The sequence below is a fragment of the Notolabrus celidotus genome, chromosome 10 (assembly GCF_009762535.1).
Source record: "Notolabrus celidotus isolate fNotCel1 chromosome 10, fNotCel1.pri, whole genome shotgun sequence".
Taxonomy (NCBI): domain Eukaryota; kingdom Metazoa; phylum Chordata; class Actinopteri; order Labriformes; family Labridae; genus Notolabrus; species Notolabrus celidotus.
The window spans coordinates 31,542,229-31,569,958 of NC_048281.1; the positions used below are offsets into that span (position 1 = coordinate 31,542,229).

Here is a 27,730-nt window from a genome sequence, read left to right on the forward strand (position 1 = left end):
AAAAAATAATCATAATTAATATTTTTATTTAGAGTAATGTAATTAAAAAAACGTCCCGTTGTCTTCATAAAATGTATATCAGAGATCTCTACTTTATTTGGGCAAATTCATATTAATCCCCCCCCTGTATCGGCATGAAATGGTACAGCCCAGCCTGAGTCGTGCTAATCAGCTGTGCCGCGCAGTCAGACAGAAGTTGCAGAGTGCGCTAAAGGCAGCTAAAATGTCTGGAAAGACAAAGTCTGGGTCCCAGAAAAGGAGTGAAAGAAAGGAGAGAAGAAAGGGTGACAGTATGTCACCCAGTTTTTCTCCAGGAAAGGTTGGTATGGTCTCTGAGTGGTTAAAATCAACCTGTTTGCTAGTTTGATGTCCACAATGAGATGAACAACGTTGTAGCTAATTATACTAAATGGGTTTCACCGCTCTCCCTACCAGACTCAGCAGCTGATATGTCAGCAGGTGCACTGTCTCCCCACAACTCCCCCCAACCCAATGAACAACAAGGTGAGCAATGTAGCATGTCAATTAGCATTATTGAAGGGGGTCTGTGGGAATCTCTTTTTTCTCTCTCTCTATCTGTACTTTTACAAAAGCCTTTAAAAACAAAGCTATAGCTAAGCTACATAAGCTACAGCCTATAGTCTGTTTTGGATGCTGGGCAGGTTGAAGCATTGAGTGATTTAGTCTGTTTTAATGTCACGTCTGGGTCGATTGGATCCCGGAGATGTGGTTACAGCAGTTGCACAGGGTTCTTGTGGCCTTTGGTGATGGGGCCCAATGTGATATTTTTTCATGGGGCCCAAAATCGCTGGCGGCGCCCCTGGATAGAAGTACTGTCGTTCCAATCACCACGTCAAACTATTTGTGTGTGCGCTCACTTGGCAATAAAGCTTTCTTGATTCTTGTTGAAATAAAAACTTCCAACACTTCTGCTAAACACCTTTTATGCAATATTGGGGAGCACATTGTCAAGATTCTACATAATGTTGTGTAAAAGTGAAGGGACTGAAAACACTGAACATTTCACAATAATGAAGCTAACATGAGACAGTAGGCTGTGATTTCAGAAATGAAATTGTTACCTTAGTCAGTTTAAATGTATTAAAATAATAAGCCAGTGTCAGCAAAGACTTTCTGTTTTAAGCGGGAGGTTGTGAAAAAAATCAACGAACTTTGGGAGGTTTTATCGTAGGGGGAAAGTCAGCGGCTGTCACATTCAGATCTGAAGCAATCGAGGTCAAGTGGCCTACATTTAAGAAGAAGCTCGATTGAGTCAGGGGAGGGTATCATTGCAACGCACCTTTACTGTGAAGTAGGTGCTGCTTGTTCCTATGTGAAGTGGAAAGTCAGTCGGGGGTTAGTGGTATAAAATGATGTGGAGGTAGGAGGTGGAAAAACCCAGCAGCCTAACAGAAGTAAGAAGAGGGTGGTTTTTTATTCTCAGCACTTAACAAGGTGAGTTTAAATCGTTCTGAAAGTACAGTCAGTCGAGTCTTTACTGCAAAGAAAGGGATTTAAATTGTAGCTTAGTCCAAAACAATATTATAGAAACACCAGGGTGCAGATTTAAAACAGAAGTACTGTAATGATTGACAAAGACAGAGAGATAGATGAAGAGATGAAGAAAGCTTCATATACAAACAGAGAGCTCCTTTTCCAAAAAGCCTCTCACTGGAACTTCCTGGGGTTTTACTTGGAGTGTTTACTCCCTGCTTCGTCTGAACTGCTTCTTTCACTTCCCTTTATTGGGAGCCAGTTTACCCTCCAGGGACTGTGTGCAGCACCCTTATTTACTGCCGGCTTAGTGGACGTGAGCCAGGTCTGAGAGATCATTCAGGTGTTTCTGTTTCCTTTTACTGGATTAAGGACCATGGCAGCAGCAGGTTGGGTCTTCTTTCTGGCTGCACTCTCGTCTGTTGGATTTACAGAGACACACAGTAAGTACTGATCACTTTTAATGAAGCTGTTTTCACACTGAGCAACACTTTCTCTAACAAGCCAGACTCCAGCTGAGTTAGAAGAACTTTTTTTTTTACTACACAAAGCTCATTCAATATGATGTTTCATTATCTACATCTTAACCACAAACCACTGTGACAGAATGTAGGTGAAGCTGATCACCGTGAACTATCTCTGGTTCCTGAAAGATAAAGTGCATAACACACAAATCCACATGTCAAACAATGAACTGAAAGTAAGCGCACAGGGTTTGAGTTGCTGAACTGGTTTTTCTGTCATTAAAGGAGACCGATTTTACTCATTTTCACCTTTCACTAGGAGTGTCAGTCTGGGGGACATTTAGAGTAGCCGTATTTATCTATTCATACTGGTGTCTGTGTAAACCCTTATTTCAGCACTGTTCAGCCTCTGCCTGAGGCGCCTTGCTTGGCTACTTTTAGACACAGCTTGTGGGTATTACTTTTCACAGCAAGCCTTTTACAGTAATCGTCTGAGGCTATCCATTACCTATTTTTACTGCTGTTATAATGTTACTTACTGTTAAATGTCCCTCACAAGCGCCGGCCAGAGAGCTTTCTGTTTATATGCACCAAACCTGTTAAACTCTTCCTCTGGACAGTAAAACGGCGAGCTCTCTGGGTGCTTCTAAAATTAAATTAAAGACTTAACATTTAAATCTGGCTTTTAACTAAGGGTAATTTCCTTTTAGCTCTGGACTGCATTATTACCATTGAAAAATCCTATTTTTATTTATTTTATTCTATCTTATTAAATATTATTTATCTGGTATTTATCTGATTTTAATACATTGGTTTCATTATAATGATTTTTTATTATGATATTATTTTTAATTTCTAATTATTTTTCCTGGTATTTATCTGATTTTATTATAATTATTTTTATTTCATTTTATTATATTATATTTTATATTTATTTTCTAGTATTCATCTGATTTAATTCTAACAATTTTATTTCATTTTATTTTATTCTATTTTTTCTGTTACTTCTCTGATTTTATTTTATTGATTTGATCGTCAAGATTTCATTTTTAAGAATTTTACGTCCCTTTCCTTTCCACTTTTTAAATATAGCTGACTGATAATGACCCGGTTGCGCTCCCGACTGACACCTGATCACGTTCACATGCTTATTGTTCTCAATAAGAACGAGTAGACAGAAAACTGGACTCTGTGAGTCTGAAATATGTTTCTCTTGTTGCAGTAAATCCACATGTTGCATCCTGAGCCTTCACTTTATATGACTGTTGGAGCTATTTGTTTATTTTTTGTATTTAGTTGTTTATTTAGTTTGGAATTAATAAGTAGTATTAGTTGTTAGATTTATCTAAACTTTTCTTTTTATAACTCATTTAAGTTAGATTTTGGGGTTATATTTTTTGTTAGTCATTTGTTTAGTATATTTAGATTTTTTGCATATTTATTATTTCTTTTGTTTGTTTTTGTTTGTTTGGTAATCACAAACTGTGGGCTCCTGATGTTATTTAGGTAGGTAGGTGGCAGAAGGCCGGCATGCACCTGGGTGGGTCTATGGTTTTTTACCAGCACAAGAGAGGCAGCAGGAGCTGTGATTTTCTTTGTTCCTTCTTGTTTGCTTGCTTCCATCAGAAATAAACCATTGAAAACCGCTGAACTTTTGCATGGACATTAGACTTCTTTTGCCTGCATACATCACATCCCCACGGTGCATCAGTGACCCTTTGATTAAGTTTAGTTAAAGTTTGAGTTTGATACTTTAATTATTCTTTGAGTTTTTTATGACAAATGGCCACTACAATGACCATGCGTCCACACGTTGATATTCAGCATCTACATTTTTTTAATGATTAATTGATAATTGTTAATGTTTCCAAACATCAATCATGGAGAATACTTAAAATTGACATCCCTAGTCTTAATAGATGGAACAACCCCAGGTTTCAATACCAGCTGAGATTACAAAGAAGGTATCAGAGAAGCGGCAAACACAAACAGCTACGTTGTGGCTGCTGTCGTCCCTAAAACATAAAAACTTCCCACTATTTTTTGGTGCCTTCATTTTTGGGAGAAGAACATAGTTGGGAAGTTTGACACAGGCCTAAGTCCTGTGTTCCTATTGAGCATGTCCCAATCAGCTTTTTTGGCCCTGATCCTGAACAGATTTTTTAATATTGAATATTTGCCAATACTGAGTCCTGATCTGATACTTGTTATTGCTTAGATCAGGGGTGTCAAACTCGTTTCAGTTCAGCCTGAGTTGATCTGAAGCGGGCCGGACCAGTAAAATCAGAACATAATAACCTATAAATAACGACAAATACATTCTGAAAATGTTCTCATTTAATGAACTATCTTTATTTTTCCATGATGAGTCTCATAGTGGGCCGAATATTTAACTCTTTAAGCCCTGAAACCTGCTGTGAACACACCAAACACACAGGTTACCCACTCACCTGACACACAGAGTGTAATGTTTACTGCAAAAGAACAGAGGTTATAATAATGAAGAAGGTAAAGTTGATTATTTTGGACCCCTCAGCTCCATCATGAACAGTGTGCCTGCTGGACAGTGTTGTATGCAGGGGTGTAGTGCTAGTGTTAGTAGTTAGTGGATAATCTTATAGTGCTCTAAAAAGTCTTTATGAATCGACCCCCAGAGGACACATTTGAAGTATAGGTTACTTTTATTGAAAAATTGCAGTTAATGTCTTCTCTGTCATTTTTTCACTTTGCAAAGTCGTTCCGCGGGCCGGATTTGAACCTCTGGCGGGCCGGTTTTGGCCCGCGGGCCGCACGTTTGACACCCCTGGCTTAGATGATAGTTGCACGAGAGGTAAACGAGTTGAGCTGCACAGTTCTTTCGTCTAACAAAAATAAGTAATTAAAAAAAAAACTAAAACATGTCTCATGTTTATTCCATTCAACTTAATCCAGCTAGCGTTGTTGTAAAACTCATAAGCTGTTTTACAAGCTCTGCTGCGTGACACCCACCAAACCGGTGTGCATGCAACTCCGAGGCTGCTCTGAACGCAACTCTCACGAGACGACAGCGAGATCAAAACACCAGTTACATGCCGCTAGCTACAGAGCAGCATGTCGGTATAGAGAACGGCAGGTATCGCTAGCCACGAGGAAGAACCATAGGTCCCTGGAGAGTTACCGTAGGGTGCAAATAGCAGATGATTTTCCTGTAATGTGTCTGGTGGTGCACGTGACTTCTACAATAACATGTAAATCATGGCTTGAGTTCTACATCAATGTCCCCTTTATTATGTTCTTATTATGTGTTAAGGGACCTCAGAAGCCTTATTTACACTCTTGTGTTAGCCTTCAGTTCCTAATTGTGTTCAGTGACTGCGGACGTAAATGATCAGATGAGATGAGCAGCTCAAATGGTGATCACCGATCAATTAGAAAAAGTCCAGAGTGGCTCAGATCCGATGGTTGAGATCGGGATCAGGACCTATCCTCATTATCCTATCCTCAGAACGACAAACATACTTTTGTTGCTGACAACCATCACAGGCTTACACTGCACAGACAAAGCTTACTGCATCTTCTCCATTCACACAAATACTGTAAGTATACAGGAAAGCAGAGCAACAAATGACAGCCCACTGAAAATCTTAAGTTAGCTTACTATGCTATGAACTATGACCTGAAAAAAATAAGACAGGGGATAAAAATCACGCCCCATCTGATGAAGGATTCAAATCAATGATGCAATCTTTACAGTGTTGGACTTTGTAAAAACTGAAACCTCCAGACAACAGGGGAACAGACTCGCCACGTTGACACTAAAATGCATGCCCTACAAGACCTTGAGCCTCCTCATGCGCTACACCACCTGCCCTATTTATCACTAAATAGATCAACTGCTGCAAACACACACCCTCACTCTTCTATGGTTAGGTCTTCAGGAAATCCCTTGCGTCAACACCGCTTCACAGAGGAAACTGTACACTCAGCGTGAGGTTACACAGTAAAAGGGAAGCTTTACACGGGAGGCTGATCGCTGAAGCAAGACATGTCAAAGATTGTCCTCTGAAAACTGCAGCTCAGTCAACCTTTCAAGTGAGACATTTTCAGAGCTCTATTATTCTCATATTCAATCTGGTACTATAGCTCGGTGTAGAGAAAACTTTATAAAACTCTTCTATTTGGAGCAATCAAGGACTTTGTTATACCCATGACATATGAGTGAGATAAAGTAAGATAAAGCTGCACACAAGAGCTAATAGGCCAGCTCAAAAACCTGCGTATTTGACTCTGTGCTGCTGTAACTCATACTGTCCTTAATCTGTCATCATTTCCTGGAGGGGTCATTGTGTTAACAAAAGAAAGGATAAAATTGATGAAAATTATCGTTTGCATGGTTTAATCTCAAATTTAGCTACAGTGTTTGTACAATCATTGAAAACATATGCATTTATTTTATTATTTAGTTATATTTTTGGGGCTTGTACTCCTTCATTTTATAGCAGGAAACTGGGAGAGAGATTGGGGAAATGGTATGCTGGATAGAGGCAGCAGGCTGGAAGCGAACCTGCACTGCTGGCCATATGGTTGCACAATATAACCAATAGGCTAAATCTGTGCCACAAAATATGCAATTTTAAAAGGTGACGTATCATGCAAAATTGACTTTTTAATGGTTCTCTACCTGAAATATGTGTCCCTGTCTACAAACCCCCCGAGAATGAAAAAAATCCATTCTGCCCCTGTTCTGATTTCTCCACCTTTCTGTAAATGTGTGTGAAACGAGCCGTTTCAGACTTCCGTGTTTTTGTTACGTAACAACAATATCCGGTCTGTCACGGAGTCAGAGCTCGGAGCTTGTTCAGCCCATAGACTGTATAAAATAATACTGAATCCCTCCTCCGTTTTTCATTACCTGCACAAATGTGTGCTAACAAGGAGCTTAGGAGGGAGGCATGCTAGTTGTAGGCTGTCTTAATAAACACAAAGGTCGGTTTTACTCCCCACGTCTGCAGATTTGAAGATCTAGTGGATGATTTTTATTTATCATGGATAAGTGCTAGCGCTAATTAGCATAGCCACATAGCTACATGTTCATAGCTGTAGCTGTGTACCAAGACACACGTCTACATACTGACAAATAAAACATCAAGTAACACAGAATCTGTGACCAATCGTTCAGAAAGGTCCTGCTGCCTTTCTGGCAGAGGTCGGTTTTACTCCCCACGTCTGCAAATTTGAAGATCTAGTGGATGATTTTTATTTATCATGGATAGGTGCTAGCGCTAGTTAGCATAGCCACATAGCTACATGTTCGTAGCTGTGTACCAAGACACACGTCTACATACTGACAAATAAAACAACAAGAAACACAAAATCTGTGACCAATCCTTCAGAAAGGTCCTGCTACAGGCGCCTCTCCGTCAGGATCAGATTCTGGATCAGATTCAGAGGGTTGAAGTAACTCGATCTCTGAGCAGCCGTGTATATTCAGCCAACATGTAAACATTAGATCAACGTGCTAGAGAGCCGAGGCACATCCACTTCCTGAGGGGGCGTGGTCAGAGAGAAAACAGAGTGTTCTGAGGAGGACTGAAGAAGAGGGCTTTTCAGGCATGCCAAAATCTGATTTCAAAGTGTTTTTTTGAGCATAAACTTTAAAGACATGTTTTGGGGACCTCTTAGACCAATATATATTGATGAAAAAAGCGTGATATGTCACCTTTAATGCACCTCGTGACCCCCCAATCAGTGTCTCCCAACCATAGACATGTATTTAATGGACGTAGTATCCGTGACGTCACCCATCTGTTCCTGAACGCTGTTCTGAAGCCAATCGTCGGCGGGAGCCATATTGGAAATGCTGAACTCAACCTAACTTCTGTCGAGCTACTGTGACGTGGTTTCCGGTACTTCCGGAGCCAGCCTCTAGTGGACACTTGAAGAACTGCAGTTTTGAACACATTCGTAGTAGCTTCAATTCTTGGCTTCAAAATCTGCGATAAAAAAGCGATAGATTGTGATGGTGATAATAGACTGTTATAAGATTCTCTGTCGAACAGGATTTAAGTCTGAAGGACGATTTTCATTTAATCTCCCAACTGAGGGACTAAAATCAAATATAGCAGTCGCAAAACTAAGGTGCTTTCTGACGAGTGTCCCCAGTCATGTTAAGAATACAAACTCCAAGGTTGATGGGATAAAAAAAATGGCAGAAATATATGATCCTACTAAGAAAAATTTATCAAAACCACTCAGAAAGTGTGGCTGCAGGAGAGATAGTATCAGGAGGACCCTGAAAAGATGCAAGGAAAAACCCAGCGAGGTTAAAAGACTCCAAAGGAAGCATTTACTGCCTCACTTCCTCACAATGTCACAAGATGTATCGCTGAATATAGACAGAGATGTACAGACATTTTTTGTAGGGGACAACAAAGGGTTCAGGGGGTAAGTAAACTTGCTGGAACCAAAGTAAAAAATTCCCATCATGACCATACTTTAATCAAACACTAATACAAGCTCTCTATAAAGAGACAAAGGCCAAAGTTGCTAATGTAGCATTTTGACCAAGAGTTCCAGGGACTTTTACCCCCCAGAACTAAAAGGTTCCTGTGCCCCCATTTCTACCTGCACTTTGACTACGGGCTGAAGTCCCAGGAAGATTATGTAAATCAGGCCAGTGACGTTAGAGAAAAACAAAGTAATTGCAGTACACCACCATACCATTAGAGCGCAGTAAGACAGACGAATGCCATTAATCACAGATGACACAGCTGAGGGCCTCCAGTTTACAGGGTCACTTTTAAAACCGTAACACCGGGAGAGACGCATTGGCGGTGGACTCAGAGAAGACCACTGTTACAAAGCTATTTAATCTAGTGAATCACAACTTCTTCTTCTTTTTGACAATTTATCTATTGGATGAAGGACAGACTAATAAACAGATGAGTACACAGAATTGGTTTTTAAATATAACAAACAAACAAAAAGATAGAACAATGATGTGTGATGTTATTGTGGAATAAAAATACCGCAGGTAAACTACCAATCAGACAAGTTCAGCAATGCAGGCCCCGCCACCCTCAAAGTCCCAGGACCTTTGGAAGGTACTACCCCCCAAGCAGGGCCTTCTCAGGGGGGAGATTAACTACCCTTGAACTAACTTTAGACCCTGGTTCCTCTGATCGAAACGCACGTAGTTCAGGGGTAAAGTCCCTCGTTCTGAGGGAAAGTTCCTGCGGTCGAAAAACGCCTTTAGTCACCATGGATGGGTGGACCATGTTGGTGTTGTGATGTTGACTGGTTGAAGGAGGGGGGCACTACTGACTTAGAATACAATCAAACTACAGGGTAAACAAATATACCAGCCAACCACAATTCATGTAATACATCCCTCAAAGACATTTTCTTATCAATTATGAGAAAATTCTGGAGGTATTCCTTAAAAAGTGAAGCATTGCCAAGCCCATTCATTAACTAGTCCTAACCTCATAAGTAAATGTGCAACAACCCCCGAGCAACTCAATTAAGCTAACTAATTACACACAACAATAACTAAGGCATAGCAGTTTTTTAATTGTTGGCAATGCGGGTGTATTGTTTTTATTTGAGGTACTCCAGAAGTCACAACCAATGAGCAAACACAATCACAATTTAACAACACACAGCTTGGTGAAAACAGAGTCAGCTGTCTTACCTTGTGCGTCCTCCGTCTGCAACTCCAGCGTCACAGTTCCTGCAGCGTTTTAATCCTCAAAATATCCACAAAGTGTCCTTTCACAGAACTGTCCCAAAAATTATCCTTCTGACAGAGAATGTCTTTGTTTGCACGGCTGCAGGAAACTAACTTCAGTTCCTTCTCTGCGGTTTGCTGTCCTCAGCTGCGTCCGCGCGCCACGAGTTACCTGTCACGCGTTGCGTTCACGTAAAGTCATTAATCCGAAGATCAGACTGGGAACCTTTTTAATCAGAGGAATACAGGGCAGCTGAGTGAGCTAAACTAACCTCAAGGAAGGTAAATAACTACAGAAGACTAAGTGTACAACAACAAAACTCATAATCAACTATAATACTACAATTTTATAATACAAAATATCAAACTATATCTAATAGTTGGAAATTCATTCTTCCAAAGTTTATTAAATGCAGCATTACAATTCGTGCCACCTAGCCTAGTGGCAGTGAGAGTAAAAGCACCAACAATGTTTTATATAGTCTAGGGCAGGGGTTCCCAAAGTGTGGTTTGGGACCCCCTGGGGGGTCGCGAGACACAAATTGGGGGTCGTGAGCATAGACTGTATGATGTGCATTTGTGGCATGAGTTTCCATAGGCATCACCCCAAAAATAGCATTAAGTGGGTTGGGCGTAGTCAGGGCCGGCTCTTCCAATAGGCAATATAGGCAAATGCTAAGGGCGCCGTGGCCTCTAGGGGGCGCCACAAAAGAGGGAAAAAATACCTTAAATATAATTGTATTAAAACTAGTTATTACTATTAACTCTTCAAATGGAAAAGCTCACATTGATTCAAATGTAAAGCAATGGGGCGGCGGCCATATTTAAGTATGTAAATTTGGTGACATGTTACCTTACAAATTAAAGACATTGATAAAAGCAATGCTATTCGATTTCTTTTGTAAGTGCATGTTAATCGCCGATGGAGGGGGGGGCGCCATTTAAAATCTCGCCTAGGGCACCACATTGGGTAGAGCCGGCTCTGGGCGTAGTGATGTGTCGGTCGCGAACAATAGGGCTCTAAGAGCCGGCTCTTTGAAGTGAATGACGGGAGCCGGATCCTGACTGGGAGACGTTTTTTGTTTTGTTTTTTCCCTCATCTTTTTCTGTTAAAGCCTCACATGATTGGTCAAGACATGGTGGCGTCTTGATCAATCAGGTGTCTACATTGAGCACTGCGGGGAGGGGAGGGTTTACTGACACACAGTACCGTAAGCACACCAAAAGGAGGGAGACGAGAGGGAGAATATGCGCAACAGACAGAGAACGTGCTGGAAAAGTGAGAAAACGAGTGACTGCAGGAAACACAGTAAACTTTAGACACAGTTCAACGGCATAGACTGTTTAAAGGCAGAATTTAGACTGTTCAAAGTGAAAATGTCATCAATGAGGGTCCACAAAAAACCTGCAAAGGCACATTAGAAGTGTCTGTGAAGGATCTCAGTCATCCAGGTCATGGACATTAGAACTGTTTTTCCATCAGTGCAATAAGTGAAGAATAAAGACAGTGAAGGAAACCTGCTGTTAATGAAGGTGTTTAAAAGTTTATAAATAATATACATACAATCAGAGATTGGACCTTTTTGTCTAATTGTGATGGGTCTTGTTTTTGTACTTCATAATACATTTTTGTAGCACTCTGCTCCATGTTGAGTATATAAATAAAGCCTTATGAATAATAAACATTTGATATAATGTATGTTTTTTACATTAGTTACTCATTTTACATATAATTTTACACTATTGTAGGTCATGCATTAATTCAAACAAGAAAAAATCTGAGGAGCCACTTGGGAGCCGAAAGAGCCGGCTCTTTGTAGTGAGCCGATCCAAAAGAACCTTTAAAAAGAGCTGGAATTCCAATCACTAGTTGGGCGTATCACACAAAGCAGAGAGGCAGTCAATAATGACGACCAAAAATTGACCATGGAGGGGCAAGACCAGAATTCTATTTATTTATTTATTTTGCTTGGAAACACTGAAGCATCTTCTCTGCATATATACGTCTGGAAAAAATGAGTATGCTAATGAAAAATGATTTTTTTTCTCTTTGCAACGACACATCCAGACCACAATGGGGTGATAGATGTCTACCATGTAAGTGCTGGACATCTCTTCTTGCTGAGGTGTCCCAATACTGATTCTATCACCAACATAACCTGGAGAAGAGAGGGAAGGCATAACCTGAGCCTGCCTGCAGGAGTGGAAGTGAGAGACGGGCTCCTGTGGTTTCTACCAGTGCAGGTTTCTCATAATGGATCCTACACATGTGAGAAAAGGTAAAGAAACGTAGCGTCTTGGTGTAACAATAACAATAGTGAAAGTAGAGTTTAAGATCATTGAGACTCCAGTTGTCTCACTGTCTGTCTTCTTCTTTTTAGGGATGAGACCGGTTTCTATGGAATTACAATTGGGGTGTCAGTGTCCAGTGCACAGTGTCCTCATCCACCGGAGACCATACCTGTTCGCGAAGGAGTCAATGACGGTCTCCCTTGCAAACAGAGAGAGATCTTTGGACTGAATAAACCAAGGAACATACGGTGGTTGAAGGTACACACTGCTCCGTGACATTCATGTGCTGTTTTAGCTGCAAGTTATGTGCTTTACTAAATACTTTTGCACTCTGGTCCATTGAAATCACTCAAAACAAGAATTGGATGTCTGGAAATTCTCTACAGCTGATTGACTCTAAACCTGAAGTCACTGTCATGACCCCCTCTGCAAACAGCCTGGGTGATCTTTCTAATTATGTATGTGAAGAGGCCTACAACCTAGGGGTCATTTACTACTCTGACCTGTCCTGTTGCACCAAGGTGACCAAAGTCAGTTGAGACAGTTGACCTTTCTCCTGCAGGCTTAGAAAAAGTCATCTGTGCATTAATTTTCTCCAGACTAGATTATAACGCTGCACTTTGTTTCGGCATGATCAAGTGTAACACCCAAAGACTGCAACTGATCAAAACTCCTGCCAGGCTTTTAACACATTGCAAGAGAAGCAATCACATGACACAGTTTTTGCTGCCCTCTACTGGCTACCTCTGAGTTTTATGACTGATTTCAAGATTTTACTGCTTGTATTAAAGCCTTAAACTGACATGCTCCTGCTTATATCTGTGAACTGCTAAGTCCTTGTGGTGCTGCCTGAGGTCTTCTAGCAGGGCCCTACAGGGGGTCCCTAAAAGAAGCATTTGCAGCATTTGCAGTCCCTGCCTGAGGATGCCAGACAGACAAATTCAGCTTATTCACCTCTAACGTCTGGCTCTTTCTTGACCGTTGGCTTGGTTTTATTTGTCTCCTTCACCTTGTATTATTGAAGAATCAGATCTTACTGATTTATCACTTGCGCTTTATTTTGGTGTATATAATCCCCATTCAACCTTAATCTCCTACTTTGAACAGTGTGCTACTTCTTTCTATTTCCTTGCAGTGAAAAATAACAGCAGTGTGTGTTTCTGGTTGTAGGACTGCGGCCCTGTGCAGCGGCAGGGGGAACCCATGAATGTGCACGAGGACGGCTTCATGAGACTGCCATCAATCTCACAGAAGGACGCTGGGATTTACACCTGCCTGGTGGACATCAGCTTGGACGGCAAGAACTACACGTCTGCACGCAGCATCAAGCTAACCACCTACAACAGTATGACAACATTTAAACTATGTCACCATTACAGTTGAACAACAGGTTTGCATGATGTATTTGAAATCAATAGACAGCTTTTGTTATATAACACTATCTATAATGCAATTCATCAATCAATCAATCTTTATTTATATAGCGCTAAACCACAACAAACATTATGGGAAGACTCTTTCCAAACAGAGCAGGTCTACACCGTACTCTATGTTCTATTAACAAAGACCCAACATCAAGACAGGATAAGATCCAGTCCCATCTTACAGACAGGACTCAGTCTGATCTCTTCTTAATCCACCATGAGCAGAGCACTTTGCAGCATTTAGCAAGTTACAGTGGCAAGGACAAACTTCCTTTAACAGGCAGAAACCTCCAGCAGGACCAGACTCATGTTAGACACACATCTGCTGGAGAGAGGGATAGAGGGAGATGAAGAGAGAGAGAGATGATAGTGGTGAGACAGATAGTAGTAGTTGTAGCAGCTGGAGTCTGACACGTCCTCAGCAGCAGAGATCAAGAGGAACCTACGAGACAAGGGAGCTCAGGGACTCCAGAGAGTTAGTGACTTTAATGGGACAGGAGACAGACAGAATTCCAGTGTGTCAGTTCCCCTGGCAGTATAAGACTATAGCAGTTCAACTATTATTATTAACAAAGACCCAACATCAAGACAGGGTAAGATTCAGTCCCATCTTACAGACAGGGCTCAGTCTGATCTCATCTTAATCCACCATGAGCAGAGCACTTTGCAGCATTTAGCAAGTTACAGTGGCAAGGACAAACTTCCTTTAACAGGCAGAAACCTCCAGCAGGACCAGACTCATGTTAGACACACATCTGCTAGAGAGAGGGATAGAGGGAGATGAAGAGAGAGAGAGATGATAGTGGTGAGACAGATAGTAGTAGCTGTAGCAGCTGGAGTCTGACACGTCCTCAGCAGCAGAGATCCAGAGGAACCTACGAGACAAGGGAGCTCAGGGACTCCAGAGAGGTCCACAGTTAGTGACTTTAATGGGACAGGAGACAGACAGAATCCCAGTGTGTCAGTTCCCCTGGCAGTCTAAGACTATAGCAGTTTAACTATTATTATCAACAAAGACCTAACATCAAAACAGGATAAGATTCAGTCCCATCTTATTGATACGACTCAGTCTGATCTCATCTTAATCCACCATGAGCAGAGCACTATGCAGCATTTAGCAAGTTACAGTGGCAAGGACAAACTTCCTTTAACAGGCAGAAACCTCCAGCAGGACCAGACTCATGTTAGACACACATCTGCTGAGACTGAGATTGGGTTGGAAAGAGGGAGATGAAGAGAGATAGAGAGAGAGATGATAGTGATGAGATAGGTAGTAGTAGTAGTAGCTGTTGCTGCTGGAGTCAGGATTTATCAGAAAGGTACATAATTTTGTACTTGAATTCTAGGATTGATATTTGAAGTAGTTGTAAGGTGCTGACACAAAGGCAAAGTTGTCTGAGTGATCTCATTGGTCGGTTCTCAGTTTATTTGGTGTCCCTTGTTCCACAGTTTCATCAGTTTGTATTATATGTTATATTTTTGTTACACTGACTCTACGTGTTTTTTAATTCTAGAGCCGATTAATCCTGAGCCGACGGTTGTGATTGCTCATCAGGAAGTGGTCGTGGTTGAAGTGGGTGAGTAACACCACTATGATAGTAACACGCACACAAACACAAACACTCACTGACTGTACATGTGTGAGGTGAGAGATTACTAAGTGTCACCTCCATTGAAATGCTGACCTCACTTCTTACTGCAGATCCTGTTTTTGTGGCCTGCAGGATTCAAACATTTGAATAAAGGGTTTTTTTCTCTGTCGTCTGAAATTCTATAAGAAGAATCAGACTTAGAGCAGATTTACTCATGAAATGATGTTGTTTGTATATTACAGTCAGTGAGTGAATGGTTGTGAATGGGTGAATGTGACGAGTAGTGTAAAAGCGCTTTGAGCGGTCAGAAAGACTAGAAAAGTGCTATATAAGAACAAGTCCATTTACCATTTCCTGTCTTTCTTCAGCTGTCCTATCACAAAGGCAAAAAGGCCCAAAAATATATAACTTTAAAAAAAAGATTTCACACATTGTATATATACATATATACATATATATACACACACATAAAGATCCACAGATTACTTCAAATATACAAAGGCTGTATGCTCTTACTCAAGTTATCTGAGCTCCATCTTCCCTTGAAGGAGTAGGATGGAGCTCTCTTTCTCAGGTTTCTAAGGTAAATGAACTGACTGTGAGAAAAACGTAGTGCACCTTCAGTGTCAGTCAGTTACACACTGCTGCCCTCTAGTGGCGAAAAGTTTTAACAACCTTCACAAATTCAATTCAATTCAATTCAATTTGCTTTATTGGTATGAACAAAGACATGTTGTTGCCAAAGCACATAAAATCCATACACATACATTACATATATATTCATTACATATATATTCATTATATATATATTAATTACAAATTATATTCATTACATATATATTCATAACATATTATATTCATTACATATATATTCATTACATATTATATATATTACACATATATTCATTACATATATATTCATTACAAATTACATTCATCACATATTATATTCATTACATATATATTCATTACATACACATGCTTACATATATATTCATTACATATATATTCATTACATATATATTCATTACAAATTACATTCATCACATATTATATTCATTACATATATATTCATTACATACACATGCTTACATATATATTCATTACATATATATTCATCACATATTATATTCATTACATATATATTCATTACATACACATGCATTACATATATATTCATAACATATTATATTCATTACATATATATTCAGTATACATTCATTACATATTATATGTAATGAATATAATATGTGATGAATATACATTCATCACATATTATATTCATTACAAATTATATTCATTACAATCGTATATACATTACATATATATTTATTACATATACATTCATTACATATACATTCATGACATATTATATATATTACATATATATTCATAATACATTCATTACATATTATATACATTACATATATATTAATTACATATTATATATATTACATATTTTATACGCATTAATGAACGATGATGTCACCTATACAGAATATCTCAATGTCCTCACTTGATGCGGTATGCTCATAAAACCTTCACCTAAAATCAGATATTATGGGATGGTGCGTCCCTCAGGCTGTGACAGGCAGACACATATTCAGCAGCCAGAGGAGCTGCTGACCCTTCCCCCAGGAGAACTACTGACAGTTTCTCTTCTGGGGTTCATGTTGGGAAGTTTGTTACTACTTTGGTAATTTCCCTGTAGTGGGAATCTCTTAGTAAAGAGAACTTGCTGCAGTGGAGGAGGAAGTGCATCTCTGTCTCTATGTCCCCTGTAGAGCAGTGAGCACATAGACGCTCCTCTCTTGGCAGCTATGTCTGCCTGTGTCTCCCTGTCTCTACAGCTAGCTGGTGGTCACTCAGCCTGTATTTAGTCAGGATACATCTTTGTTTTGTATCTCTGACACTGTACAGATATTCAGATCATTTATAATCACGGTTTAGGGTCAAGTAACAATTCATACTACTTTGGAGTGCTTCATGATGAGTTTGCATTTGGTTGTGTTTTGGATCAGTGCTGATTGGAGTCTGGCTGATTTAGCTTCCTCACCAGCTGACTAAGGGGACAGTTTTTAGGGTTCACAAATTCTCTCTGTGACCAGCATTACATGAGGCAGGTGTGTCAGCCAACTCTGTTGATGATAAAATGACCACGTTAAAGAAAAATATATTTAACAGAGGTTAAATGTTTTGATAATCATTTTTCAAATTAACTTTCATTCTTTTAAAAAGAAACGCCAGTAATGAACAGATGAGCAGACTGAAAGCTGCCCTCTTTTGATGAACTTCTCTGATGAACAGGCACGAAAGTGGAGCTCAAGTGTTACGCCTACATCGGCTTCAGCGAGGACAACGAGACTCTCATTTACTGGACAGTCGACGGGACCTTCGCTGATGGCTATGAGGAGTTCCAAGAGTCCAAGGAACAGTGAGTCAAGATTTTCTGTAAAGCTGTTTCAGCCTTGACATCAACACGGAGAGAAGAGTAAACAAAACCAGATGAACACATAAGCACTTCAGGGAAAGAGCACATTAGGCTGAAAGCCAATAAACAGTAGTCAGACAGTCAATCACTCTTGCACTGCAGGGAGGGTTTTTTAATCTGAGATGAAAAGGTCATGAATGAACAGAAGTCACTGCCGGCACAGTTTCATTCAGATATCTTGATACTGAAACCTTGTTGCCATGGCTAACACACAGCCTTTAAACAAAGCATGAACACCATAATTACATCACATTTTACTCAGTTATAATGATAGACTGAATGGTGACTGATCACTTCTCTCCCTTGCAGTTCTAATGACGGTGGCCAGTTATACAGTGTGACCACTCTGTCCATCTCTAAAGTTCTCCGCTGGTTCCTGGACGTCCCCATCGGCTGCCATGCAATGACCACAGATGGTGTGAAAGTCAGCTATGTGCGGCTTCAGGAAGGTATTTTAAAACCCTGCTCTTTCTTGATTTTACATTTGAACAATGATGAGCAGGAAGCTTCAACCAGATACAGCAGGGTTACAAACTGAGGGGACTTTGAGGTGTCTTTGCAGTTGAGAAAAGCGTGATGCATTGTCCTCTGAGCTGCTCTTAGGAAAGGAAATGATGAAGGATCCTCATGTGGGGCCTAACAGTGGACAAAAAGGACTTGTATCCAGGATGATCAAATACTGTACAAGTTCAAAAATCTGATCTGTTTCATATTCAGAAAATTACAACCAGATGATTTAAAGATGGCTATTATGAGATTGTTACACCCTGTGGGGTAAAATGACCCAAAGATGTGAGGCAGGGGCAAAAGGTTAAGATTGTTCATCGGCCTATGAAACCCTGGTGTAGTCTTAGACTCAGACCTTAATTTCAGCAGCCACATTAAGACAACTACAAAGTCAGCCTAGTATCACCTTAAGAATATATCAAGGATTAAAGGACTCATGTCTCAGCAGGACGCAGAAAAACTCATCCATGCATTTATCTTTAGCAGACTAGACTACTATAATGGGGTCTTTACAGGACTCCCTAAAAAGTCCATCAGATGCCTGCAGCTCATACAGAATGCTGCTGCTCGAGTCCTAACAAGGACCAACAAAGTAGATCACATCACTCCAGTTCTTAGATCCCTACACTGGCTTCCTGTCTGTCAGAGAATAGACTTTAAAATCCTGCTGATGGTTTATAAAGCACTGAATGGTTTAGGCCCAAAATACATTGCTGATCTGCTGCTACTGTATGAACCACCTCGACCTCTGAGGTCATCAGGTACTGGTCTGCTTTCAGTCCCAAGAGTCAGAACGAAACATGGTGAAGCAGCGTTTAGTCATTATGCACCACACACAGTATCTCACAAAAGTGAGTACACCCCTCACATTTCTTCTAAAGATGATGCACAAGGAAGCCTGCAAACAGTTTGCTAAAGACAAGCAGACTAAGGACATGGATTACTGGAACCATGTCTTGTGGTCTGATAAAACCAAGATAAACTTATTTGGTTCAGAAGATGTCAAGCATGTGTGGTGGCAACCAGGTGAGGAGTACAAAGACAAGTGTGTCTTGCCTACAGTCAAGCATGGTGGTGGGAGTGTCATAGTCTGGGGCTTCATGGGTCCTGCCGGCACTGGGGAGCTACAGTTCATTGAGGGAACCATGAATGCCAACATGTATTGTGACATACTGAAGCAGAGCATGATCCCCTCCCTTCAGAAACTGGGCCACAGGGCAGTACTCCAACATGATAACGACTCCAAACACACCTCCAAGACGGCCACTGACTAGCTAAAGAAGCTGAGGGTGAAGGTGATGGAGTGACCAAGCATAATAATAATAATAATAATACCTAAGTTTTATATAGCACTTTTTAATAACTCAAAGACGCTTTACAAGAGAGACAATAAATAAATACAATAAAGACATATAAGACAAGCAGATGACAAGGGAAGAGGTGGAATAATGAATGTGTGGGGAATGCCTGTTTGAAAAGGTAAGTTTTTAACTGTTTCTTAAATGAATGAAGTGAGTCAGAAGCACGGATGTATGGGGGGAGAGAGTTCCAGAGGGTGGGGGCGGCTATGGCAAAGGCCCGGTCCCCCAAGGTACGGTGCTTGGATTTAGTAATGGGAGCGAGGAGGTTGGAGTCAGAGGATCGGAGGCGGCGGGAGGGGTGGTAGTACTGGAGAAGGTCAGTGAGGTATGGGGGGGCCAGGTTATTGAGGGATTTGTACGTGGTGAGCAGGATCTTGAAATGGATGCGCTGTTTTACGGGGAGCCAGTGGAGCTGTTGAAGGACAGGGGTGATGTGGTCTCTGGAGCGGGAGTGGGTGAGTAGCCGGGCAGCAGAGTTCTGTACGTATTGTAGTTTTTGTAGAAGAAGAAGAAGAAAGGTACTTTATTGATCCCCAGGGGGGAAATTCAATTTTTTCACTCATGCTATTTTGGACATGCTACACATACATTTTTTTTTTTTTTGGTATATACAGGCAAATGCACACACATGCAGTGAACATGCTAAGGGAGAGATGTCAGAGTGAGGATACTGCCGTCAACCAGCGCACCCCAAGCAGTTGGGGGTCCGGTGCCTTGCTCAAGGGCACCTCGGCAGTGCCCAGGCAGGTGAACCAGCACCTCTCCAGCCACCAGTCCACTTGCCAAACTTCGTCCATGCTGGGACTCGAACCGGCGCCCCTTCGGTTCCCAAGCCAAGTCCCTATGGACTGAGCTACTGCCGCCCCCACTGAGCTACTGCCGCCCCCCGTAGATGGGAGGAGGGAAGACCATACAGGAGGCTATTACAGTAGTCGAGTCGTGAGGATATAAAAGCATGAATTAGGGTTTCAGCAGCGGATTTGGAGAGAGTGGGACGGAGGCGGGCGATGTTGCGGAGGTGAAAGAAGGCAGTTTTGGTGATGTGACGGATGTGGGGTTGGAAGGAGAGAGTCTGATCGAAGATGACGCCAAGGTTTTTGATCTGAGGGGAGGGGGTGACTGAGTGACCGTCTATGGACAGCTTGAAGTCCTGGGCGGAGGGGAGGAGGGATTTGGGGCCGATGATGATGATTTCAGATTTGTTACTATTGAGTTTTAGAAAATTGGTGGTCATCCATGATTTTATTGCAGATAGGCAGGTGGTGAGGGTGGAAACAGTGGCAGCGCTGATTGTTTTGGTGGAAAGGTAGAGTTGGGTGTCGTCGGCGTAACAGTGAAATTGGAGTCCATGATGGCGAATGATGTGACCAAGGGGTAGGATGTACAGAATGAAAAGGAGTAGACCAAGCACCGAGCCTTGAGGGACACCATGGGTTACTGAAATGGAGTGGGATGAGCAGTTGTTAATGGAGATGAATTGCTGTCTGTCTGTGAGGTAGGATGAGAGCCAGGAGAGGGCTGAACCAGTTATGCCAGTGTAATGCTGTAAGCGGTGGAGCAGGATGGAGTGGTCGATGGTGTCAACGGCTGAGCTGAGGTCGAGGAGAAGGAGAATTGAGAGGGAGCCAGAGTCTGAGCATGTAGAGAAGCTGTAGGTCCGCTCCAACTCTCACCTCTTTTAAATCAAAGACGAAGCCCTTTTTATTTGACACTGCCTTCCAATCTTAGCTTCTTTTAACTTTAACTCACTTTAAATGCAAATTTTAATTTTATTCTAAATATATGTCTAATTATCCATTTCTCTTCTATGTTTCATTATATTTGTCATTGTAATTGTATTATTTTATGCCTGTCTGAATGTTTCCAATGCTTTTAATGTTTTAATGTAAAGCACATTGAGTTACCCTCGTGTGTGAAATGCACTATACAAATAAAGCTGCCTTGCCTTGCCTATGAGTGATGGGGGCCCTAAGAAATATCAGAACATTTGCACATGTGAATTGGTGGAGCCCAAAATCCTTGGTGCCCCCCCCCCCCCCCTGTGCAGAAGAACTTCTTGTTTCCTGGAAAGATTTCTCCAGCAGGATTTATTTCTTCTTACAAGAGTGTGTTTACAACTGTGTTTATATGAGTAACCAAACAGCAGATTCTAGAGTTTAAACTTCCTCCTCCTCCTCCTCCTCCTCTTCTCCCTCCCTGCAGCCGACCACAGTGCCCTCTACACCAGCGTGGCTCTCTGCATCCTCATCCCGCTGACTGTTCTGCTCCTGGCTGTAGCCCTCCTCTTCTTTAAAGTCGACCTGGTGCTGGCTTACAGGAAACTGTCTGGACGCTTTTCCAAACAGCAAGGTGAATGTTTTCGTCAGTAGAAGGAGTTCTTCTCTCTTTTGTCAAACTGCCAGGAACTCTCACGCTTGCTTAACCGCACTACAAGGAAACTACGTGTTTGACCTTCAGCTGAGTTTTGCTTGAAAGAAAAATCCACACAAACATGACGTTGACAAAACGCAGCACATACAAAAAACATGACAGAAAAAAACTCATAGAACTTGATAACAGCAGAAAAGGATGGATGACAAACTGAATTGGATTGTTGAGAATTGAATAATGCAGTGATGTTGATGCTTCCTCCACCTGTTTTTTTTCCTACAGCTCCAGATGGGAAGCTCTATGACGCCTATGTGAGTTTCCTCCATCCTGAAACAGTGAATTCATCAGAGATAGAGAAGTTCGCCCTGCAGATTCTGCCAGAGGAGCTGGAGAACAAACATGGCTACTCCCTGTACATCAGAGGACGAGACGACTCCCCGGGAGAAGGTCAGAAACAGACACTCGGCTGATTCAAGCTCTCACTTCCAGCTAACCCAAAGTTATCTGTGCTGATATGATGATTCCAGTTTCCACTCTGGTATCTGTTAGCGATCATTAGTTTGCAATGTCTGATAAAACTTTCACAACTGTGCGTATCGAAGCATAAACACACCAGAGGGGTTATGTTGACCTGAGCTAGTTGCACAATGTAACTGAAGCCAGTTAAGTCTTCAGGGAGGTAGTCTATCTCAGAGAGTAGTATGATCTTCAGTTGGTCCTAAATGATAAAGTGTCTGCTTATACTGGGTGAACTGTTGTTGAATATTAACCACAAAAACAAACATAAGAGGAGCATGGATTGTATTTGATACATCAGTTTTTGAGACCTCTACATCATCAGTGTGATATATTATTTCTGATAAAACCTGATGTATACAATCAGATCCATCCAGTGCATGGATAATCCACCAGGTGTGAGTGATTCATGCACCAGAAGGACGTCACTTGAGACATCCAAAATGTCAGTTGTGGACCAGTGACCCACTCGAAGTTTTTCAGGGATTTTTTTACCACTTTTGAAAAAGTTTGGATGAAAAAAACTTTCAAATTGTTCCTGAAACTTCAAGAAGAATAGTTACTGGATTGATGCAGTGTAAAAATAATTAATATTTCATTACTTAATTTATAGTCAAATTGTGTTGAAAATGTGTGTGTCAAAATTGATACAGCAGGTATTTATTTGGAGATCTGTCAATCATAATTTTATTACATCTCATACATTATGCATTCAAAAAAGCAACATAGTCTTTTTTATTATTTAATTAGGTATATTTAGAGTAGAAATTGGGATATTTATAAAGTATATTGTATTTTTAAAAAAAAGTCAGTCAAAGTCTTCTTTATTGTCAAATAAACTGCAGTATGCACTAGACATACTGAGGATAGAAAAAGACAAGAAGTAAGCTAATAAAAATAATAAAATACAATTTAAAACAGTGCAAAAACTTTGCTATGGTGCAATTTAAAAACAAAGTGAGTGTGTGTGATTCAGTCCTGAGGATGACAGACCTCACGGTTGATTTTGGGGGTCAAGTCTGTAAATAATAATAATAATAATACATTTTATTTCAAGCGCCTTTCCAAACGCTCAAGGACACTTTACAGAGAGGATAAAACACAATAAAAACAACACGATAAAATAAATAAAAACAACAAGCAAAGTAACACCAAGTTAAAATGAGGCAGTGAAGTTAAACAGAGAATGCAGATTTGAAACAGATGGGTTTTGAGTTTGGATTTGAAGAGAGGTAGTGAATCAGTGTTTTCGCTGTCTGGTAGGAGTGAGTTCCAGAGTTGGGGAGCAGAGCGACTGAAAGCTCTGCTCCCCATGAGACGGGCAGAGGGGCACAGAGAAGTGGAGGGAAGAGGAAGACCTGAGGGAGCGAGAGGGGGTGACGATGTGGAGGAGATCAGACAGATACGGGGGGGAGAGGTTGTGGATGGCCTTAAATGTGTACAGGAGGATTTTGAAGTTGATTCTGGAGATGACCGGGAGCCAGTGGAGCTGCTGGAGGACGGGGGTGATGTGGTGGAAGGAGGGGGTTCTAGTGATGATGCGGGCTGCAGAGTTCTGGACCAGTTGAAGCTTATGGAGGGATTTGTGAGGGACACCGAAGAGGAGTGAATTACAATAGTCAATACAGGAGGTGACGAGGCTGTGGACCAGGATAGCAGTGGTGTGAGGGGTCAGAGAGGGGCGGAGACGGTTGATGTTGTGGAGATGGAAGTATGCAGACCGGGTTATGTTATTGATATGAGAGTGGAAGGAAAGTGAGCTGTCGAGGATGACACCCAGACTCTTTACCTGAGGGGAGGGGGAAACTGTTGAACTGTCTATGGTGAGGGAGAAACTGTCGGCTTTGGATAGGGTGGACTTAGTACCTAGGGGGCACTATGGGAAGAGGGAGCAAAACAGGGAGAGAGTTCAGTATCCTGACTGCCTGGTGGATAAAACTGTCCCTCAGTCTGCTGGTTCTGGACCGGAGACTGCGCAGTCTCCTTCCTGATGGCAACAGGCTGAAGAGGCTGTTATATATGCAACCTGCTGTATCATGATGATTGATGACTGGCTGAATGTTACAATGTAAATAATTGTCTCTTGCTCAGAGAAGAAATATTCACTAAATCAGGTTTTTTTTTGTTGTGTAGTGGATACAAAATATGTATGATGGTGTTGTGCAATATGGACAAAAATCATTTCTAGTTTTGAAATCACTTTGGGTAAAATTTGAAAGGAACTAAAAATTGAATAGGCTAAAAATGTTGTTTTTACATGTTTCAGTTTTTTTTTTGTTTGTTTAAAAAGAAGAAACTTTAAGCAAAAAAATTGCACCAAAATTCCTGATGTATCAAATATGATGGAAATTAAAACTCATGTATGAAAATTTCTATCTAATTATTTATTTATTTATTTATTTTATTTGTCAGAAGGTCCAATAAACACAGAATTAGAATTTTCTGACAATTATTTGATGGTTCAGGCGAATGATTGGTTACTGCAGAAGCTTGACGACACACACTAAAGAAGGCTTGGTTATGATGTCACCGGACCACATCAAGAATCTTTGGCGTTTTGTCTGAATGTCAGGCTGTTTTCAGTTCGCATAATAACTCATACCTTTTTAGTAATGACCTGTTTTTCACTTCCTGTTTATAATCTCTTACAGCGGTGCATGATGCCATAGCTGCCACACTGAGCCAGTGCTGCAGACTCATAATCATCCTATCACCTGTGGCAAAGTCCTGCAGTGACGTCAAAACAGAAGAAGTTCCCTTAAGTGACAACCTGAACCAACTGTCCTACGAGCATAAAGTCGGCCTGTACAACGCTCTGACGCAGAACAGCTCGAGAGTAATTCTGGTGGAGATCGGTGAGTAAGAAACCCTGCTGTGAGTCATTTGAGGGGAGCATCAGGCGGCTTACTAATTCTGAAGAAGTTGAAAAGTCATGTCGAGAGTTATTTGAATACAGTATATGTACAAAAAAAATCAGTAAACAGCAAATATTTACAAGTAGTGATACAAGAGCCTGTTAAAGAAAGGTGGGATGGGACTTTGGGTTTGGTTGGGCCCTTTGCGGTGGGGGTGGCTGGGGCCTGTGGTTGGGCTCGGGCCTTTTGACGGGGGGCTGGCGGTGCCTGCCGGGTGCCTGCCGGGTGCCTGCCGGGTGCCTCTGGTGCTACTGGTGGGGGAGGTGGGGGGGTTACGGGGTCTGGTCCTGGGTTCCCCCTCTGGGCACCTCTGCGCTCTGTCCTTGTGGCTGCCTGGGGCGGGGCCTGGGGGGCCTCCTGGGTCATGGGGGTTTGGTATGGGGGGCGGGCGGTGTCCTGGGCTGGGGTTGGCCGGCCGGCGGGCGTGGTGTTGGGGGGTGAGGGTGGGGGAGGCAGGGGAAGGGTCCATAAAATAAAAAAATAAATAAAAATAAAAATAAAGAAAGGTGGGATGAGACTTTTTCAGAAAACACAACGTATGCATTCAGAACAAAACCAGCAAAGATCAAATACACCACTTTGTCCACAGGGGGCGCCAAACTGAACCCAAACCTCCCAGGAGCTTTAACTTGTTGGCTGTTTTCAAAACCGCCTACTATACTAGCAGTGCATACTGATTTGGCCAAAATACAGTCTGTATGTGAACAAGAGGAAAATCTGCTGTACGCCAAAACTCCCCGGATGTCGTGCTTTCGCGTACTGTTTCCCACTAAGCTCAGCACAAACGTTCCCCTTCTTCTTTTTCGGTATCTGACGGGGGTGACTCAGTTTTTCTGTGCTGTGAAAATGATCACATTCTATATAAACCAGTTCATAACTTTTTACATCATAAGTGATGCTGAAGAAGCAGTTTCGCTATCAGCTTGGCCGTTGTTTACTTCTGCTTTCCAAAACCGGAAATCATGCAACACCTAACCCTGCATACTGCAAAACTGATACAACAAAACAGTCATACTACATATTGCCCTTTAATGCAGAATGCAGAATGCAGCTTGTATGTAGCAGCCACAGTATCACTCTCCAGAGATGCAAAAAAAATTGTATTTCTAAGTATTATTAAGTATTCTTTTTTCTGGGCAAAAGCAATCAAGTGTTTAGATTTCCCAGCTTCCTTACATGCATCATATGGTAAAATCATTATTCTGAAATCTTTAGGTCAGTGGTTCCAATCCTACTTGAGGGAGCAACCTTTGGGGTAGCAGTAACTCAGTCTGTATGGACTTGGCTTGGGTTCAAGTTCCAACACAGACCAAGTTTGGAAAATTGGTCTGGTAGCTGGTTGACTTCGGTTCACTTGAGAACTGCCATGATGCCATTAAGCAAGGCACTAAACCTCCAACTGCTTTGGGTGCTCATGCATGTGCTAAGCCCCATCACTCTGATATCTCTGTTAGTGCACTTCCTTAAGATCCTGTTGGTGCATGTATGTTTAGCCTGTATTATAATTCAACACCACAGTGAAAAAATGTAATTTCCCAAAAGGCATTATTCAAATGAGTCATATTCTTCTTCCTAAAAGACAGGCCTGACCATGCCTTACTTTTTTACCCAGTGTCATGATTTTATTTTGACAAACATAAGAGCTATAAAATGCAAATAAATCTCAATGAAACTTTTTATTCAGGGTTGAAAAGAGACTATTTACAGTGAAACTGAGACTCACCAGACAAACAGATAAACGTTAATAAAGGTAATGAAACAAGAAATAACGGTGCTTTCTTTAAAGGAAAATCTGGAGGGAGAAAGTAAAGCAGGCTGCTTCTCTCTGCTTCCAGTCTTTGCAGGACTGGCTTTGTAGTTTCAGACATGAGAGAGGTATCAGTCACTGCAGGGGAAAACAAAACACTGTTACTGTAAGATTTGATGAAATACAGATGTCAAAACACTTAACATGATGATTTCAAGCTCTGGTAAACACTGTTCTCTCTCCTATCAGATGGTCCAGTGGATTACAGTCTCTTACCAGAGTCTCTGTGCTACATCAAGAGGAAACAAGGAGCCCTGAAGTGGAGGAAACCCTCAGCTGAAAACAACACACTCAGCAAATCACACTCAAACAGAAACCTGTGGAAGGATCTGAGGTATCACATGCCGTCAGTGCCTGTCGGGAAACTCAGGACTGTGGTCTAAACAAAGACGACTGGAAAGATGTTGGACTATGTGGAAACGAGATAGCAAGACCATCATCTGTTCCTGGATATCTGTGAACAAATATTGGATTCATTGCAAGCAGAGGGAGTATCCTCGTTTTATAGCATCAGATAACTGAACTGAACTCTGAACAATGGACACTTGGATTCATGAGAACAGATACCATGTTGACTCATGTTCTACAGTACTGAGTAGGTGGGTTTTTGGCCGATACTGCAGCCATGTGCTGTCCATGTTTATACAACCAGTGATCACACATGGAGGTCTACCTGATGAGTGTGGGACCATTTAACCTCTTTGGACTTCTTGTTGAATGTTAATGTAACAGTTTGGCATTGTTTATATTGTGTCCACTGCAAACACCATGTTAAATATTGCTGCTTGA

At 41.4% G+C, this 27,730-nt stretch overlaps 1 protein-coding gene and 1 long non-coding RNA gene across 2 annotated transcripts; one reads left to right on the forward strand and one right to left on the reverse strand.

Annotated features, from left to right (window-relative positions):
- Positions 1–927: 927 nt before the first annotated feature.
- Positions 928–10,098, reverse strand: LOC117820806. The gene is made up of 2 exons (XR_004632844.1): positions 9,631–10,098; positions 928–1,913 (listed from the first exon to the last, which is right to left on the reverse strand). It is a non-coding gene; the product is annotated as an uncharacterized LOC117820806 (long non-coding RNA).
- LOC117820805 (interleukin-1 receptor type 1-like) lies at positions 1,786–27,730 on the forward strand. Its single transcript, XM_034694746.1, has 11 exons — positions 1,786–1,937; positions 11,735–11,945; positions 12,048–12,216; positions 13,129–13,303; positions 14,897–14,959; positions 17,282–17,408; positions 17,775–17,914; positions 21,536–21,682; positions 21,986–22,150; positions 24,871–25,074; positions 27,131–27,730. The coding sequence occupies exons 1-11, from the start codon at positions 1,871–1,873 to the stop codon at positions 27,322–27,324; spliced, it is 1,662 nt and encodes a 553-aa protein (XP_034550637.1). The 5' UTR covers positions 1,786–1,870; the 3' UTR covers positions 27,325–27,730.

Bases quoted from the DNA above. Each gene is read 5' to 3' on its own strand.
- LOC117820805 (XM_034694746.1), top strand. From the start codon at position 1,871: ATGGCAGCAGCAGGTTGGGTCTTCTTTCTGGCTGCACTCTCGTCTGTT. The intron at 1,938-11,734 runs GTAAGTACTGAT...CGACACATCCAG, and splicing joins TGGATTTACAGAGACACACA to ACCACAATGGGGTGATAGAT. The intron at 17,409-17,774 runs GTGAGTCAAGAT...TCTCCCTTGCAG, and splicing joins TTCCAAGAGTCCAAGGAACA to TTCTAATGACGGTGGCCAGT.